The sequence below is a fragment of the Salvelinus fontinalis genome, chromosome 18, assembly GCF_029448725.1.
Source record: "Salvelinus fontinalis isolate EN_2023a chromosome 18, ASM2944872v1, whole genome shotgun sequence".
Taxonomy (NCBI): Eukaryota; Metazoa; Chordata; class Actinopteri; order Salmoniformes; family Salmonidae; genus Salvelinus; species Salvelinus fontinalis.
The window spans coordinates 39,785,399-39,805,598 of record NC_074682.1 but is presented as its reverse complement, the minus strand read 5'-3'; the positions used below and the strand labels follow the sequence as shown (position 1 = coordinate 39,805,598).

At 42.7% G+C, this 20,200-nt stretch overlaps 1 protein-coding gene across 2 annotated transcripts; it reads right to left on the bottom strand.

The window, feature by feature from the left end:
- Nucleotides 1-4,459: 4,459 nt before the first annotated feature.
- LOC129815486 (inositol hexakisphosphate kinase 2-like) lies at nt 4,460-16,927 on the bottom strand. 2 transcript variants are annotated; one of them, XM_055869362.1, is made up of 4 exons: nt 16,819-16,927; nt 12,659-12,984; nt 6,652-6,883; nt 4,460-6,539 (listed from the first exon to the last, which is right to left on the bottom strand). In XM_055869362.1, the coding sequence occupies exons 2-4, from the start codon at nt 12,873-12,875 to the stop codon at nt 5,603-5,605; spliced, it is 1,386 nt and encodes a 461-aa protein (XP_055725337.1). In that variant the 5' UTR covers nt 12,876-12,984; nt 16,819-16,927; the 3' UTR covers nt 4,460-5,602. The 2 variants fall into 2 exon arrangements, with proteins under 2 accessions (XP_055725337.1, XP_055725336.1); XM_055869361.1 differs by lacking the exon at nt 16,819-16,927 and adding an exon at nt 16,394-16,722.
- Between the last annotated feature and the right edge of the window lie 3,273 nt (nt 16,928-20,200).

The following is a 20,200-nucleotide window of genomic DNA, read 5'->3' as shown; positions in this document are numbered from 1 at the left end:
AAATAGATTGATGATATACTGTATGATTGATAAAGTATGGTCACATTTAATTTGCTCTGCTAAACCTACCCTTTGGAATGACTTTGATAGCAACTGTGAAAATATTTAGTTTTAAGTGAAGAACACTCAACCATGATTCTCACGATAGCATTTGGTTAGCATGATGACAATCCTGGGGTTGAAATGTCACCCTCAAAAAATGTGCCTTTTTTCAAATCCAATGTATTTTCCACATAGATTCCTCCGGTGGCTAGCTAGCTAAAATTGGCCCTTTTCTAAATTAGCCATGGATGGAGATAGGGAAATGGACTTGTGGTTTTACTTAATTCTCCGTACTGGCCAATTATTATAACGGCGATTCTAATCCAATCATACATTCACACATTGTGGCCCTGGCCTGAGAGGATGGGACTTCAATATGTAGCTAGATGTAGAAATGTAATGTTAACTAGCTAACGTTGCCCATAAATGAAAGTTATGCTAGCGAGCAGGCATTTTAGCCCGGTAGCCTAGGACAACAAAAAATAAAAGCGTGTACTGTATGACAGACTGATAGACTGTTTCGTCAACATGAAAGAGAGGAGGATGACAATGGCGTTTCTCTACAAGTAGGGTGAGTCAACATGTTTTTCAACTTGCACGAACATGCATGCACACACACACACAAACACAGAAATCAGAACCAGGGACAGCCACGTCATATTTAGCTTACGTTGATTGGACTAAATTGTTTTTGGTATATTTTAGTTGTCACTGTATTAGACAAAGCAGAGGTGATTTGATGATGTTGAAATGTTGAAGTTGAAATGATGCTGGAATATTGGAGGCAGCTCCTGTGTTCTTTGCGACTTGTCGCAACGCTCTCTGGTTCTAAATCAATAATTGTTTAGTGGTTCGAAAATGTCGTAACCATTAACTTGCTTGACCATGCTATTGGTGATGTAACTGTCTGTTGCTGTACATGCAATATGCTTTGTGGACTTCACTGGACAGAGGCTGCTATCTGGTTTTGTAATAAACAAAGATGTAGTTGAATTTATTCTGCCTCTATATCTTCTTATTGCCTCGGTCTCTAGGCCTATATATCACAGTCGCAAGGCATATGAATTGACAGGTTATAGGGCAAACAACGCAATTATCACAACACATAGGTTGTAATATGGCTTTTTTGGGGGTGGGGGGGTTGGCTTCACCAGTGATTTTACGCATGCCCCGCTACTGAATTCCACATCACAATACATTGACAAACTATGTTGATTCAACCAGTTTGTGCAGTGGGAATCTATCTTGTTTCACAGGCCTTTCAGTGGTGACCCCACCCATCCCTCTAGTTTCTATGAGCAAGCAGCAGGCTGAGCCATGCCTGTAATGTGAAGCAGCATTCCTCACATACTTTCCACATCATCAAGCCCTCTGTGGTTTTACCCTACCCAGCTCAGTATTTTCCAATCCCGGAAAGCGGATTTGGATATGGAATAAAGGTGCTGTGCCACTCGGAAATAACGGCTCCCAATACTAGGGTCAGAGAGAACATGTAAGCCCAAGACGTTTCTTAAGGAGATTCCCATGGCAACTACTTGCATCAGCCAACATCACACCACTCCCTGGTTGTACCAGCCAACTGCTATACACAATGCCAAATGTTTTCCACTCTTGTTTTCCAGGATTGGTGAGAACAATCGAGCTTGGGTGGGCCCTAATGCGAGATCATAAATGTGCTAGAACACTCGTGGGAGTCACAGACGTCTCAGCCGGGCAGAAAATGGACAAACCAAAACACATAAACTGCGTAATAGGATAAACTCTTAAAGAGTGTGATGCATGTAACGTGTCGTTTTTATTTTCCCTGTGGGCACTCTTAGACCCCAAGACTAGTGCATTGATAGGTAAAGGGACATTCACTATCAGATTACTATGAGGTGACTCCATCATCCACACCTGTATAGAAGTGACACATTTTCCCTCAGGTTAGCTTATTTAAACTGACTTACTGCAGGTGTGGTGTGCCATGGTGACAACAGCATTTCAGGGATCAATTTAACAGCCCTTTCACTTTAATTTACCGTCTTTCATCCCACCAACCAGTGTTCTCTCTAAGCTGTGCTGCTGCGCAGCTCCCCGATATTCTGCAGAGAGCAGAATATAAACCCATGGAGAGAAGCACCAGATTGAATTTCACTCAACTTTCTAGAGTTTTCCCTGATACTCAGCCCGTACTCCATCTGATTCAATGAATGATGGAGCTGAGTTTGCCTTTTTTCCCAAAATGTAACTGAAGGTTCTCCAAAGCTTTTTATTGTCATTCTTTATGTCATTTATCTTTGTCCCATAGTGTAGTTTCTTCTTCTTTTAACTCAGTTTAGTTACATGATTTCTCAATTTGCCGTATATTTGCCAATCGGTTGCGCAGCAGACTTGTTTGCCATTCCTTTTGCCTCATCTCTCTCAACCATACAATTTTTCAATTCCTCATTAATCCACGAGGATTTAACCATTTTTACAGTCGTGTTCTTAATGGGTGCATGCTTATTGACTGAGATAAGCAATTTCATAAATGTGTCAAGTGCAACATCTGTTTGCTCCTCCTTACACACCACGGACCAACAAATATTCTTTACATCAACAACATAGGAATCACTACAAAACTTATTGTATGACCTCTTATACAATATTTTAGGCCCAGCCTTTGGAACTTAGTTTTTTCCTAGATGCGACTACTATGTTGTGATCATTACATCTGATGGATCTGGATAGTGCTTTCAAGAACATTTCTGTAGCATTAGTAAAGATGTGATCAATCCATGTTGATGATTTTATTCCTGTGCTGTTTGTAACTTCCCTGGTAGGTTGACTGATCATCTGAACCAGTTTGTAGGCACTGGTCAATGTTTGAAGCTTTTTCTTGTGTGGGCAGCTTGATGAAAGCCAGTCAATTTTTAAATCCCCCAGAAAATATATCTCCCTGTTGATAGCACATACATTATCAAGCATTTCACACACTATCCAGATGCTGCCTTTTAGCACTTGGTCTATAGCAGCTTCCCACCAGAATGTGCTTTAGGTGAGGCAGATGAACCTGTAGCCATATTACTTCAACAGTATTTAACATGAGATCCTCTCTAATCTTTACAGGAATGTTGTTCTGAATATAAACAGCAACAACTCCACCACTGGCATTTCTGTATTGTCTGTACCTTGTATTGCTACCACGGTATCATCAAAGGTATTATCTAAGTGAATTTCAGAGATAGTCAGAATATGAACATCATCTGTATTCATTTCATGAACCTTGTTTCTTAAGCTACATATGTTAATGTGGGCTATTTTGAGCACTTTTCTGGGATGCATGCTTGTTTTCATTTATTTACTGGGAAGCTTAGCAGAAGTATATATTCTCATGTTATTTATGTTAGGTCAGGGTGAGCATAATGCTAAAGCATTGATAAGTCATTGTCTCAACGCAGGCTTATAATGGCAATGGTCTGTTTGCATAAAGGCCTACTGCAGCTCTGATTGGTTATGCCGGTCTCTGCAGAGTATGACTGAGTTGTCAATGCAATAGAATCCTACTCCGATGTGTTCTGCCTATGGTATGTTGCATTGAAAGTGGCAAGTATTACGTTGATTCGATCACAATTGCCACAGTAAAGGGAAACGTTGATAGTGTTAACAGGGAAAACTGTAGAAAGTTCAGTGAAGTTCAATCTTGTTCTCTCTGTGGGCTGATATTTCCTCTGCGCTTGCCAGGTAGTCCCATGGAGCTGCGTGGCAGTCTCAGGGCTACTGTGCACCGTTGAGGGAACATTGGTTGTGAGTAGATGCGCTTGCTCAGAGATCAAAGCAAGAGCTTCATGTAGCCACTTGTGCACATTTTGTTCATATCCTTTGCTAGTTGGTGAGATTAGCCCAGCTATAGATAATTTGTAGTCAGCAATCGGGGAGTGATTGCTTCCTACAAGAGCACAAAACATTTGTATTTCTAGCCATCATTGAAAAGCAAGTCAGGTAAAGATTTTTCTTGTTGTCAAAGGGGCAGTGTTGTATTTTGAGACAGTTTATTCAAGCCTAAGTAGCCAATAGGCAGAGGGTATCATAATTTGTTTGATTCTCTGTAATAATGGAAAGGGAATAATAATGCATTTTATTTAGTGAAGTGGTTTCTTTAATCAAAACAAAAATATTTTCAGTCACCAGAAGTGGATAAACAGGTTAATGTCAAGCTCAAATAGCGACAGTAGCCTACTTGGCCACTGTTAAAAATAACTTAAGGTGGGTAGTGTTCACAGTAAACGCGTGCTGGAAGTTGCACAGAATTTTCACAACGTTCCAAGTTTGCGCCCTGCAGACCTGAAAATTAGAGGGAACATTGCCACTGACCCCCCTTATTTCCCACCACCCTGTGCCCCCACCCATCCCTTTCCTAGAAGTACTATGCACCCAATGACAGACAGAAAAGTGCTTTTACCACTAGAAATGTCTTTATTTTTCTTCCAACATACTAGTGACACACAGGTCTACAAGAGAGGTATCTTGCAAAAAACAATATTCACTAGTCATTATCAGAACAGTAATATGGAATGTTGTCATCATTGCTCCATTTTGTTTACATTTTTCTTTGTTTATTTTTAAGAAATATGACAAACAAAATAAAGTCTATAGTCTTTGTATTTATTGTCCTTATCAATATATTGTGTTCAGTCACCATTTCAGGAATGAAGAGGAGCAAATCAGACAAAAACAAAGAAAATGACAAAGTAATGATGTTATTCCCTTATAAACCCCCACTTTAAATGTCTTTGATTTAGAGACTAAACAGTAAGAGGGGGGTATTGTTGACAAAAGGTAGAAATCCATTCTTCTTCACCCAAATCTTATTCTCCTTCCATGCGTCGTTATTTTTGTAAATCCAGACAGCCAAAAGTATAACAAAAGTCTGTTTGTTGCTTGGGTCTGCAGAAACACCAGAAGAAATACAAAAATCGGCTATAGGAGAATGAGGAGTTGCCAGCTGCCCGAGCGACCGACCTAGCCCCGTTCAGTCTGTACAGAAGCAACCCCCACTCATGTGTGCTGCGCTGTTGGGGGAACAGCAGTCCAAACGCCATCCACAAACACTTCACATCACCATACAGTCTAAAAGCATCTAGTACAACCTCCAGAACTACACTTCAGCTTTTGGTCCCTCTCTCAGAGGGACCATACAGTAAAGAAAACAGTCTAACAGAGGAGCAGAGAGGAGGAAAGGAGGACAGGATGCTACATGAGTCCCTGAGCCTGTTAATATACCAGAGTCTCAGACACTATCACTCCCACTACATAGAAAATAAAGAGAGGAAGAAAGAGAGGAAGAACAGTCACAGAGACAAGTTGCAAACGAGTGCACAAGCAGTCCTGTCCCATGTTGGTTCGGGAGGTGCGGGACCGACCCCAGCACCAACCCGGAAGCTCCCTGTTTCTCCACTACAGTAGGTGGGGGGGGTCAGACCCCCGGCTGTGTCGTGGCCATTAGGACCAGGCTAGTGGCAGAGGAGGGCAGACCAGGGCTACAGCTCAGTGCTGTTGTTCCCAGGTTAGATTCGTTTTCCAGAGTGGAGGCTCAGGCTCAGTCGGCGCTGTGCTCCTCCAGCTGGGAGATGATAGTGATGAGGTTCTGCAGGCCGAAGATGTAGCCGCTGTCCTGACCCTCATGCACCACACTGTCCTCCCCGTAATGGCGGCACGTTGTGTGGGCAAAATCTATCATCCTCACATCCACCGCCGGGCTGCTGGCCTCCCCTCCTCCACCGCGGGATAAGCGACCAGCGCTTCCCTTACTGCTGCCGCTACTGCTCCCACCAGCACTGCTGCCAGCTGCCGATCCACGGGGGAACCCAAATGCACCTTCTTTCTCTTCCTCCTCTTCCTCATCTGAGGGCTCGTCATCGTCACCCTCCTCTCCTCCGCGGTGGCGGGGTCGGGTGGGGGCACAGGTGTGGGGGGGCTCCCCATCATAGATGATGAGGAGGGAGGAGGAGTAGAAGCGGTAAGACTCGCAGGACTCCAGGGTTTCCTGCATCTCCCTGAGCTTCCACAGCACCGGGGAGAGCAGCTCGCGCCGCAGACGCTGTCCATCGTGGAAGAACTGGAACAGGGCCTCCTTGAAGCCCGGCAGGCTCAGCTTACGCCCATGGTACTTGTTCATGAACATCAGCTGGCCTGAGTCTGACTGGTACACCTGCATGCCACAAAGGCGGACACCGATGGAGGCAGAGGTGCTCTGTTGACATTTGCGAATCTGATTGGCCTTCTTCTCCTCTGACGCATCGTCACCATGCTGCCGCGTGCCCATCTTCAGGTCCAGCACGCACGGCACCGCGTGACGCCATGTCAGGTTCTCCAACAGGATGAATTTGTATTGGTTGCGGTGTTTGGAGTTCTCCTTCATCCTCTGGAGGTGCTGCTGGTGGCATTTCAGACTCCAGGGGTTGTGTTTAATTTGCTTCTGATCCAGACTGTAGCAGAGAACCTCAGCCTGCTGCTGCGCCTCCGCACTGTTATAACTACACACAGAGCGAGAAAAGAGGTATAGTGAGGGGTAGATATCTAACATCTTTGCTGCATGTTGGTGTTTGGATATATAGTATGTGTATGGATGTAAGTGTATGAGCTCACCTTTTGCTCTTGTTCTCTTTAGTGCTCTGTCTGGCCCAGTCTTTGCTGTAGTTGTCGTTCTCCAGCAGTAGGGACGATGTCTTCTTGTTACCCCATTTGATCATCTTGCTCTTGGGCTCGCAGTCGGATGAGGGGTCCTTGTTTTCCAGGTTCTCTGGTTCATTGTGGAGGGGGTAGGCAATGAGGCATAGGTTGCCCTCTTCATCTTCCTCAAAGCTGACTGACACCACACCTGAGAGAGGGAGAGATTGAGGGAAGGGGGAGAGAGAAGGATAGGAAGGTGGTTAGTACCCGGCATTGGAAATTTTATTTTATAATGCTATGCTGAAGCCAAGACCTCCCCGTAACTGGGTTGTCATAGGCAGCTCTTACCCACTAGGTCCTGCCTCCAGCCAAATACTCTGTAAAGAGAGATGCAAACAAACACAGGCATTCCTATGGAGGGAGCAGAGAGAGAGAGAGAGAGCGGGGGGGGGGGCAAGGACGCAGCAAAGAGATCAATGAGTGCCAACAAAAACAGTGTCTTTCTAAGAACTTCAAATGTATATGTTAAATTAAAAAAAACTTCATAAAAATGTGAGAATGAACCCAAGAAGCAAAGAGATACACAAACACCACAGGAGGCTCGAATGTATGACACTCAGTCCAAACTTTATTAAGCAACTACCAAACCCACCCAGAAACACAAATCAACTGATACGCATACAGTACTACAACATTTCAACCCAATATAAATCACAGCAAAGATACTGTATAAACTCAAATACAACCATGACAACACACCAGAAATGAAGACATTCACCCAACAGTGTGATATTCTATTATTTCATAAAGATACAAAAGTTCCATCAAGTGAGGCACTTTGCGTACACTGCCACTCGGACGAGTCCTTTCAGGTCTGACTTGCCTTTTCATATAATTCAATTGAAGGCAATAATCCAAACACACTAACAAATGAAAAAGGGAAGGGATGGACAGACTGGGGGGGGGGGGGGGGGCCGAGGGGTGTGGAGGAGGGTGGTGGTCTCCGGAACACTTTCATAGAAAACTGTATACACACTGTTTCTTAGTCCAGGGATAATTTGTCATTCATCCCCCTCCTCTCCACTGTAACTATTCCCCAGGTCGTTGCTGCAAATGAGAACGTGTTCTCAGTCAACTTACCTGGTAAAATAACGGTAAAAAGAAAAAAAAAAAAAATGTCCAGGGATAATTTGTGTGTTCCCCAAACATGAACGCACCCCCTACCTCTATCCCAGGGTTTCCCAAACTTGATCCTGGGGCCACCCCTGAGTGCATGTGTTGGTTTTTGCCCTAGCATTACACAGCTGATTAAAATAATCAAAGCTTGATGATGAATTGGCTATTTGAATCAGCTCTGCAGTGCTAGGGCAAATACCAAAATGTGTACCCAGGGGGGGGGTGGGGGGTGGCACAAAACAGAGTTTGGGAAACCCTGCTCTACCCAATAAACCCCCATGTGTACTGCAGCTCTCACTGCAGACTGGTGGTTTCAAGACAGGAAGAGTAAAACATCACAACTGCAGGAGCTGACAAACCAGAGAGAGGGATGGAGGGATTGGAAGATGGAGCGAGATAGGGAGGGGGAGTGAAATTAATACACATCATCCTATTGGATATAAACATGAAAATATGACAGCACAAAACAAGAAAATCCCAGCCTTTCCGTAATATTTACACAACAAAACATCCTTGGTTGACACTGGAGAAAAGGTTCTCTGAAGCATAAAGACAGATCCTTCATTAGGGCCTATGTGTATGAGATGATACCAGGGGGGTTGGCTAGTGACATGAAGGACAATGGAACCTAGCGCTCATCTCTCCTCTGCAGCGCCTGCCCTGAGTGATGTCATGCACAGTGATGACACTACCCTGCAACAGTTAACCCTCTACTGTCCAGGCCTGTTCCAACTGTCAGAGCTGTACTGTCATCGGGCATGTGAGGATGAGTGTGTGAGTACCTGTGACTAATGTACTTTGCGAGTATGTGAAAGTGACTGTATATGGGCAGCATAAATGAGTTTGTATGAGTGTGAGAATGTGTGTGTGTGTGTGTGTGTGTGTGTGTGTGTGTGTGTGTAAGAGTGTTTTGAGCAGAAGTGAACATGTGTGTTTGATGTGGAATATTTCTCAGTGTCATCAGATGTCTGCGCTCTTCTTTCTACATCTTCCTCTCCAAATCCCACTGGTCTTTTTATAGTCCCACAATACATTGCTGAGTCAGATACCATACTAGCGCCTCAACTCTGTCACATAACCGGAGTAGGAGTGATGCTATAGAAAGTGTGTGTGTGTGTGTTTATGCCTATCTGTGCGTGCAAGTGTCAGGAGGCAACGAGTGTATCTTCATGATAAATGAAAAACTAAACAGAATGTGATATTACACCCAAGGTGTGTGTGTGTGTGTGTATTTATTTTCCATGACAGTCATCTCTCCCGCTTTGTCTAATGCAAAATGCCCTGTCCTTTGATAAAGGGGTCACACCTAGCCGCCAGGTGATAAAGATCCTGCCATACCCCTCTCCAGTCTCCACCATTACATTACCTGACACTGCAGAGTAGTGATGTGCATTCCGAGTCTTTTCAGTGAGCCGTCTCATTTGGCTCCATTCACGTAAAAGAGACGTCTCATTTGATTCTGACAGCACCTAGTTCAAAATGCTTCAAAATTGAACTAGAACCACTGAAAAAACTCCTAATCTCCATTGTAAAGCCCAAAAGGTAGGTTACCATTTTTGTGGACCAGATTGACACTCTCTCCCCATTATGTATTGTTTCTGCAGTGACGATTCACCCTCTTTAGAGAATTATTTTGTAAGTTATCTGCAGAAAAACTTGTTTTGAAGTCAAAAGGGCAGTAGTAGTAGGCTCCCGAGTGGTGGAGAAGGCACTGCATCTCGTGCTAGAGGCGTCACTACAGGCCCTGGTTCGATTCCAGGCTGTATCACCTAACCCTGTCGTCCGAGGTTAGGATCTGGCTGGAGCAGGAAGTCATTGTAAATAAGAATTTGTTCTTAACTGACTTGCCTAGTTAAATAAAGGTTCAATTATAATTTTTATGCAAATCAGGGAGACAAATTAACAGCTCTTTCACTGATGCGATTCGGGTTCACCAAAAAGATCAATTCAAAAATAGCCATTCACAGAACAACCTAACTACTGCATAGCCCTGACGCATCATGGAGTCACATACTGTCTGTCCCCCACCCTCACTTACACGCCAACATAAAACAAATCCCTTTGTGCCGTGGTACTGCCATCTCCAGTGACCTGCTGTAATCCTAAATGCAGCCAATAATACAAAAACACACCAGCCAACCATATCAGTAGAGGACCAGGGAGAATACATTTGAGAGATGGAGGGGTGGAGGTAGAGAAAGAGACAGAAGAAGGCAGCCTGGTCTCATAGACTAAACGTAACATAGTAAATGTAAATCCGGGACACTCAAATTAGTATGATATGTTACATTTGGTCTAGTTATATAAGACAGATGGTTATTTAAGGCAAAATTACCCAATGGTTTGAGAGGTTAACCTGTTGGGGATGGGGGCGCTGTTTAGACTATTTATGCTAATTGGGTAATTTTTGAAACGGCTTCCCACAAAATCCTTGATCGTACAATATGCATATTATTATTATTATTGGATAGAAAACAGTCTATAGTTTCTATAGGAGTTGAAATTTTGTCTCTAAGTGGAACAGAGCCCATTCTACAGCAATTTCCCTGACATGGATTCAGATTTCAGAAATGTTGGCCACTGTTCTGAAGTCAGTTAAAACGGCACTGATATTGCTATGACTATACGGACACTTCTTACGTCTTCCCCTGGATGCCTTTACGTGATGACGATTCCAATGGGGTCGATTGCGCGTTCACAGGCCCTACAAATGAAAAAACCCTGAAGCTAGTCATTCTTTTGGAGCTGCGTCATGCGCCTAGAGGACACCGGCCCGCTCCTGTTCCAAGCATTAGTGAAGGGGGTAATATTACTCGGGTCATGTTTCTACTCGTTATGGGAGTTAAAATCATCATAAGGTAGTTAATTTAAAGCGTTTTATAGCAATTTATATCCGTTTAGTGCGATTTTGGGACATTTATTTTTGCAACGATGTGAATAGTTGGGCACGCTTTTCAGTTCATCCCGAACGCAGTAGGCATTTCCACATGGCAAGAGGACAGCTTTCCACCAAAAGACGATTGCTCTCAAGAAAGGATCCTTTGCCCAAGATACTGATGGAAGAACAGCTCAAGGTAGGACATTTTTATTATGATAAATCGTGTTTCTGTCGAAACATTTTAGTGGCTTAGGACGCCATGTTTTATGACGTAGCTTCGCTAGGCGCAAACTGTATTGAAAAGTAAGGATAAATTAAAAAATGTTATTCCGCAATTGTATTAAGAATTAAATTGTCTATCAATCCCTGTCCACCCTATATTTTTTAGTCACGTTTATGAGTATTTATGTATAAGAGTAGATCACTGTCTAAGTGGCGCAAGGACTTTTTCTGACCAGCTTGTCTACATTTCACATTGTCTAACCATGATTTTGGTGGCTAAATATAAACATTTGAGATCAAACTCTATATGGAATGTGTAATATGATGTTACAGGAGTGTCATCGGAAGAATTCTGAGAAGGTTAGTGAAAAAATTAATATCTTTTGGCGATGTTGACTTTTATCGCTCACTTTGGCTAGAATCAATGCTGGGCTGCTATGTGCTATGTGCTATGCTAATATAACGATTTATTGTGTTTTCGCTGTAAGACACTTAGAAAATCTGAAATATTGTCTGTATTCACAGGATCTGTGTCTTTCGATTCGTGTATGCTGTGTATTTTTACGAAATGTTTGATGATTAGTAAGTAGGTAAACACGTTGCTCTAAGTAGTTTTTCTATTCCATTTGTGACGGTGGGTGCAATTGTAACCTATGCCATCTACCTGAAATATGCACTTTTTTCTAACAAAACCTATCCCATACCATAAATATGTTATCAGACTGTCATCTAATGAGTTTTTTTGTTGGTTAGGGGCTATAAATATCTTAGTTTAGCCGAATTGGTGATGGCTACTGGTGTTGGTGGACAAATAAAAGATGGTGGATTATGCTAATGTGTTTTTAGGTAATAGATGTACATCTTTACATATTATGTCTTCCCTGTAAAACATTTTAAAAATCGGACATGTTGACTGGATTCACAAGATCTGTGTCTTTCATTAGCTGTATTGGACTTTAATGTGTGAAAGTTAAATATTTAAAAAAAATATTTTTTTTGAATTTCGCGGCACTGGTTTTTCAGTGGGGGGGGGGGGGGGGGTGTGCCGCTAGCGCCACGCTGATCCTAGACAGGTTAAATCTCATCAATGCTAACTTTAGCATTTGAGCTAATTAGCAACTGTTTAGCTACTTTGCAACTACTTAGCATGTTAGCTAATCCTTCGCTTTGCAAGTAGCTAAAAAAAAAAGCATGTTAGCTAATCCTTCGCCAACACTTTTAGCTAACCCTTCCCCTATCCCTTTAACCTAAATCCTAAACTTAACCTACCTACTAGCTAATGTTAGCCAGCTAGCTAATGTTAGCCATCTGGCCAGAATTTGTAACGTATCAAACGTTTCCAAATTCTCAACATATAGTACGTCTTACAAATTCGTAACATGTAATACACTATGTTACGGATTTTCTAAATGTATGTTTTGATAATTCTTAACATTATAGTACATTTTACAAATTCGTAAAATATCATAGGAAATGGGTGATGGACATCCACAAATTAATACACAAAACGTAACACATCATACTAAATGGAGTATCTCAGATTTCATACAGAATAACACAAAATGATCTGATACCAGGTTGAAGGAGGAATATGGGGAGATTAATACTGGGCAGTAGCAATAGCGCACAAACACACAGCATAATGGATGTTATTCCAATGACAGTGTTATATTGTGGGTTTAGGGTGGGGTAAGGGAATAAGCTTACCTCTGTACTGTGGGGTGAACTTCCTCATCTCAGGGGGCAGGCTCTTGTAGAACTGATGTTCTCGGGGGATGAGGGGCTTGCAGATGGTCTGGTCGCCGAAACGTAGCACGCAGGAGTGGCCCCCCACCTGGTGCACAAAAGGCTCAAGCATCACCCCTTTCCCAGGATAGGGGGGTGTCCCGTCTGCCTGCATGAGGGCTTCTAGAGCAGGACTCATCCTCACTCCGCATCGGACAGCTAAACTGGAGGGGCCCACGATGAGGCTGCCCGGGCTCCCTATGCTCTGGCTGTACCGCTCTGTTTCACTGGGGGGCGCTAGTGGACGCCTGCTAGGACAGCAGAGACCACAGCGGGGAAAACAAAGGGAATAGCAGGAAGGAGAAAAAAAGAGAAAAATCCTTTAGTTCCCTGTTCTTTACTGGTCCAAAATCAGAGTAGTATAGTCCAGGCTTGGGTTAAGGTAATCTCCCTGTGTACACAGTGCTACTAAATTGTTGTTTTAGACAGCTCCGGGGCTGTAGGTTGTGTGTGAGAGCGAGCGTGGGTTGTTCCTGACTCTCTCTGGCTGTCGATGATACTAAACTGACGTCTGTACTGAACTCAGAGCAAGAAAATGATCAAAACATTTTCCTCAGCGCCTCCTCCTACCCCGCTTCAGCCTATCAGAGCCTAGCAGCTGTTGTTGGGCGGGAACTAAGCACTGAGGAAGGAACAGGAACAAGCAAACAAAGAGGAACGAGAGACAAGCGAAAGTGGGGGAGGGGAGAAAAGCAAGCATAGAGAACAGACAGAGACAAAATATCTACAGTATCTACAGTAGCACAGGAAGTTGGTGGCACCTTAATTGCAGAGAACAGGCACGTGTTAATGACTGGAGCAGAATTAGTTGAATGGAATCAAATACATGGTTTCCAGGTGTTTGATGCCATTACATTTGCTCTGTTCCGGTCATTATTATGAACCTTTTGCCCATCAGCAGCTTCCTGTGATATTTAGAGGGGGATAAATACATTTATGTTAATATCTGCTGAATTAGTAACTGCTTCTGCTAAATTCTACTTTGCATTCTGATGCCAAATCAGAAGATAATTTGAATCTGGGGGATAGAGGAACACAGAGGGAAAGTCAAAACATTTTCCCTTTCTGTTATCCTGTTTGGCGTGTTATTCTTATCAGCTGATACAGAGCAGGGAGAGGGAAAAAGAAACAGATATGAACTGATGGTGAGGAGAAGGGCTCTGCGTTGTTGTCTTGGCCTAAATTGGGCTTGTAGGAGTGCTAGTCTGAATATAAAACAAAAAGAATGGTTCCCCCTCTCACCAAACACCATTACAGACCAGTGGTGTAGTTTTAACTGAGTTCTTTTTTATGACAATTTCCTCAAAGTTTGTACCGACAGATGTAGCCGATTGAGTAGCCTATCCTTATAGAATATGCATAAAATGCATTCCCCAAATTCTCTAAAACGACGTTGGAGGCAGCTTTTGGTAGAGAAATGAACATTAAATTCTCTGGCAACAGCTCTGTTGGACATTCCTGCAGTCAGCATGCTAATTGCACACTCCCTAAACTTGAGACATCTGTGGCATTGTGTGGAGTGACAAAACTGCACATTTTAGAGTGGCCTTTCATTGTCCCCAGCACAAGGTGCACCTGTGTAATGATCATGCCGTTTAATCGGCTTCTTGATATGCCAAACCTGTCAGGTGGATGGATTATCCTGGCAAAGAAGAAAAGCTCACTAACAGGGATGGAAACAAAATTGGCACATCATTTTATAGAAATAAGCTTTGTGTGGGGTGGAACATTTCTGGGATATTTTATTTCAACTCGTGAAAACATGGGACCAACACTTTACATGTTACATTTATATTTTTGTTCAGTAATTCAGACCAAGTCCAAATTATGGCAAGAATAGCTCAAATAAGCAAAGACAAACAGTCCATCATTACGCTAAGAAATTATCAGACAACCTGGAACATTTCAAGAACTTTGAAAGTTACTTCAAGTGCAGTCACAAAAAAACAAAGCGTTATGATGAAACTGGCTCTCATGAGGACCGCCACAGGAAAGGAAGACCAAGAGTCACCTCTGCTGCAGAGAATAAATTCATTAGAGTTACCAGCCTCAGAAATTGCAGCCCCAGTAAATGATTCAGAGTTCAAGTAACAGACACATCAACATCAACTGTTCAGAGGAGACTGCGTGAATCAAGCCTTCATGGTTGAATTGCTGCAAAGAAACTACTAATAAAGGACACCAATAAGAAGAAGAGACTCGCTTGTGCCAAGAAACACAAACAATGGACATTAGACCGGTGAAAATCTGCCCTTTGATCTGATGAGTCCAAATTTGAGATTTTTGGTTCCAACCGCTGTGCCTGAGACGCAGAGTAGGTGAACGGTTGATCTCCGCATGTGTGGTTCCCACCGTGAAGCATGGAGGTGTGATGTTAGAGGGTGCTTTGCTGGTGACACTGTCTGTGATTTATTTAGAATTCAAGACACACAACCAATATGGCTACCACAGCATTCTGCAGAGATACGCCATCCCATCTGTTTGCACTTAGTAGGACTATCATTTGTTTTTCAACAGGACACACCTCCAGACTGTGTAAGGACTATTTGACCAAGAAGGAGAGTGATGAATTGCTGCATCAGATGACCTGGCCTCCACAATCACCCAACCTCAACCCAATTGAGATGGTTTGGGATGAGTTGGACCGCAGAGTGAAGGAAAAGTAGCCAACAAGTGCTCAGCATATGAGGGAACTCCTTCAAGACTGTTGGAAAAGCATTCCAGGTGAAGCTAGTTAAGAGAATTCCAAGAGTGTGCAAAGCTGTAATCAATGCAAAGGGTGGCTATTTGAAGAATGTAAAAATTGTTTTAACACTTGTTTGGTTACTACATTATTCTGTATCTTCACTATTATTCTACAATGTAGAAAATATTTTTTTTTAATTATGAAAAACCCTTGAATGAGTAGGTGTGTCCAAACCTTTGACTGGTACTGTTTAACTGACTTCACAGGTTATGTGATTAGGATGTACAACATATACAGCCGTAGAACAAAGCCGTTTGTATTTTGTATGGGAAAATATTGATCCCACAAGTCCTTTGTGAGCTAACTAGACAGCTACTTAACGTTAACTCACCGTTCGTGTAGTCATTTTTCCATATGGCCACATGCTAGCCCACCAGGGCACGGATATTTAGCTAACTTTGCTAGCTAGTCCAACAGGGCAGGGATATTTAACGTTAGCGCTAATCGCCAATGTTAGGCATATTCGCTAGTATGTCACCGCCAGCCAGGAAAGTCCAACTACACCATGATGAGATAAGGTGCAACGTTAGCTAGCTAACATTAGATAATGTAGTTAACTAGCCAGCCAAGGTGCCTAACTAGCCCATCAATCGATTTTTACCTAACTAGCTATATCTCTAAGCTGGTGGGCTAAAGTTAGCTAGCATGTCACCATGTGAAAAAGTATGACTACACCAACCGTGAGCAAAAGTTAACTAGCTGGCTAGCTCACACTAATTTATAATAAAAGGGGACGACAATCATTGTGCTAGCCTGTGCTGATTTTCTTTGTTACTTGTAAGGAAGGTAACGTGTGTTTTATACGTAACTACTGGAGCTGATTATTTAGCTAATTTTCAAAAGCATCTAGGTAACCACAGATCTTTGACCTAACTAAAATAGCTTGTAAGCAGCTAGCAAACAGGGCTTACCTTATCACACATCCCCAGCGATGCCTCTCGTTTACAGAGGTTGGAAAACTATCAAATACACGTGTGCTTATCAGAATAGTGGTTACAATCCGGTACATAGCACAGAACCATCCTTTCTTCTGATCAACAGAAGGTTAGCTACAAAGGCCAGGGTAAATTAAAAACAAGTATAAACGCTAAAGTAATTAGCTAGTTAATTTGAAAAATGCTAAACAAGAATACACATGAAAAATGACAATTATTTACACAAGAAACTTAAAAGTTACTTGCTACTTGTCGATAAATTTGCATGGATAAATGTGCTTTGATGGATGACGTCAAAGCTTGTGACAGGATGTGTAGTTCTGTATAATAGACACATTAGCGGCTAATTAGCGTTTCATTTTGGGGTGATGATTACAGGCGAATATATTTATAAAAGTTACCTTGTCTGGGAGATTTGTGCGGTTATCAATACATTACTCCAGGGTAAGCCTACACGAAACACAGACCTTATATTAAGTAGTTCTAAAATCCTGACGGAAAAATGAATTGTGAAAAAACAATTGAAACCATTTCCGGGTTTTACCGCTAGGTTTAATGGGTATTATGACTCATACTGTCGAACTCAATTCTCAGATTGAAAAAAGTGAGGGCGCGCTGCTCCTCCGCGCCTCGGCAGAACTACACCCATTTTACAGACGAACAGTACACAGAGACAAAACGCCACACAAATTGTGCAGCAGGCATTACCAAAGTGTCATAGAGAGAGAGGCTAACAGAGAGCTGCATTAACAATTATATTAAGCAACTTCACAAAGCCTTCCAAGAAGAACAACAACATTTTTCATAGATAAACAATCAGGTCACAAGCAGCTTTATAGACCTTCATAAATACACCTCTAGATACACACAAACACATGTCCCGTACAGATGTAAATAGGGTGATATTCCCGGACAGAGACAAATAGAGAGTTACGTAAATGTCAATTTATGTCTAAATGGGTTACGTGTTGACTGTTGGCCCAATCTGCTATGAGGCTAGCTGGGATGAGAAATTACAGGACATGGTGGGATGGGAGGTTAGCATGGAGGAGCAGGCAGGGACTAATCACACATACACACGCTAATCCCCAATATTCAATTTCCCAACTGGGATTAGGGATGGGAATAATGGATCCTACAGCGCTAGCCATGACCAGGTCCTAGTTCTAATGTAGAGAGAAGGAGAGCTGAGAGTGGGGGCAAATTGGGATTACATGGTGTATTCTAGCCCAGGACAACCCCTCCTGTCTGGCCCTGACCCGTGAGGGACTCCCTACCAAGGGGGGAAAAGGGTGAAGGTTTAGGAGTTGTGAGTGAATATGTGTTTGTGTGAATATGTGTGTGTGCAGGCTCCCGGTGCCTCTGATTCCAGGACCTACATTACATCGGAGACATCGGTCTCACTCTAATCCAGCTTTCTGGAAGAGGGACCAGCAGGGAAATGGACCAGGGGAAAAACACCCAATTTAACCAAACATCAAGTGCACTGGACTGTATGTTAGTGTACTGGTATGTGTGTGAGTGTGCATAAGCGCTTGTGTTTTGGTGTGTCTGTTTGATTATGTGTGTGTGTGTGTGTATGTGTGTGTGTATGTGCATGAATGAATAGGTGAGTTTCTGGCCTAGTCACCAGGCAGGCAGGGCTGATGGATGAGTCAGTGTTATGTGAGGTTGGCCCGGGTTACTCCCCCATCACACGGACCTGTGCCCAGGGACAATGGACCCGGCCGCGCTACACTGCAGGCAAGGCCTTCAGCCCAGTTATGAAACACATTACTGGGCCAGAGAGGCTCTAACCTCCTCAACCATTCGCTGGGCACAGAGCAATGGTCTAACAGACTCAAACTTCTGTTCTGTAGGCACAGAAGGGTAGCCAGAAAAATACCAACAATCAGGCATCTATGAGAAAACTGGTGCCACTGCCATTTCAACAGCATTGTTTTTCTTCACCACTACCGTTATATCCAGCTGCTGATCATGGTATATCGCACATGACACACATCTCCAATAGCACATTTTACAGGGAGGGGGATGGACCCAAAGGAGGGCTGGAACTAGAGAGAGAGAGCTAAGGACGTTCAGTAGCACCTAGATCTTCTGCACAGATTCTGTCTGACTTTGGCCCTGACGGTAAATCTTAGTAAGACAAAGATATTGGTGTTCTAAAAAGCTCCAGTTGCCAAGACAACAAATACAAATTCTATCTAGACACCGTTACCCTAGAGCACACAACTAAATATATCTATCACGGCCTAAACATCAACACCACAGGTAACTTCCACAAGGCTATGAACACTCTAAGAGACAGGGCTTTCTATGCCATCAAAAGGCACATAAAACTCGACATCCCAATTAGGATCTAGCTAAAAAATATTTCAGTTAGTTGCAGAACCCATTGCTCTCTATGGTTGTGAGGTCTGGGGTCCACTCACCAACCAAGAATTTACAAAATGGGACAAGCCCCCAATTGAGACTATACCCTTTAAATATCAAAATCCAGAAAAGAGCTGTTCAATTTTATAACCACCTAAAAGGAAGCAATCCCCACACATTCCACCACAAAACCCTCACCTACAGAGAGATGAACCTAGAGAAGAGTCCTCTCAGCCAGCTGGTACTGGGGCTCTGTTCACAAACATAAACAGACCCCGCAGAACCCCAGGACAGCAACACAATCAGACCCAACCAAATTATGAGAAAACAAAAAGATAACTGAAAGGAATCAACCAAACACCAGAGCAAACTGGAATGCTATCTAGCCCTTAACAGAGAATACACAGTAGCAGAATACCTAAACACTGTTGTGACAGGCCCAAAATTAAGAAAATCCTTGACTATGTACAAAGTTAGTGAGCATAGCTTTGCTATTGACAAAGCCCATCATAGGCAGACCTGGCTCTCGAAAGAAGAAAGGCTATGTGCCCACTGCCCACAAAATTAGGTGGAAGCTGAGCTGCACTTCCATTTCTCCTGCCAAAGGTATGACCATATTAGAGACACATATATACCACAGATCACATAGACTCACAAAGAATTTGAAAACGAATCAAACATTGATAAACTCCCATATCTGTTAGGCGAAATATCACAATGTGCAATCATTGCAGCAAGATTTGTGACCCGTTGCCATCAAAACAGGGCAACCAATGGAGCACAAACAACATGGTAAATACAACCAATATTTATCTGTTAAATTATCTTCCCCTACTATTTAACTTACAACTATTTGCACATTGTTATAAACACTGTACATAGCTGATAATTTAACATTTAAACATTTGAAATGTCTTTATCCTTTTGAAACCTTTATCAGTGTTTACTGTACATTTTTTATGTTGTTTTTTATTTCTTCTCACTTTTGTTTATTGTTCATTTCACTTGTTTTGGCAATGTAAACATATGTTTCCCATATGAATAAAGCCCTTTTGAATTTAATTGAATTCACGGCCTTCACTCCGCTATCTGCACGACCAATCATCAACGCTCAGGGTGGGGACAGACATTGCATCTTAGTATGGAGCGCAGTTCACAATGCATGTATCATCTCATCATGGTAACTTTTTTTTATTGTGTCAGTTAGGCCTACATTTGCTGCAGCATAGCCTATGCTACTGTAATATGAAGACTGAATGCTTGTCTAATTTACACATGTCCATCTGGCTTGCAGGGATCACCTTATTTTTTACTTGTAAAGATGTTTTATTTTTTGCAGCTGCAGAGTTTTTAAAACAGCCTATCACTCCAATATCGTTTCTTTAAATCAATGTGCTTGCGAGCACTCTT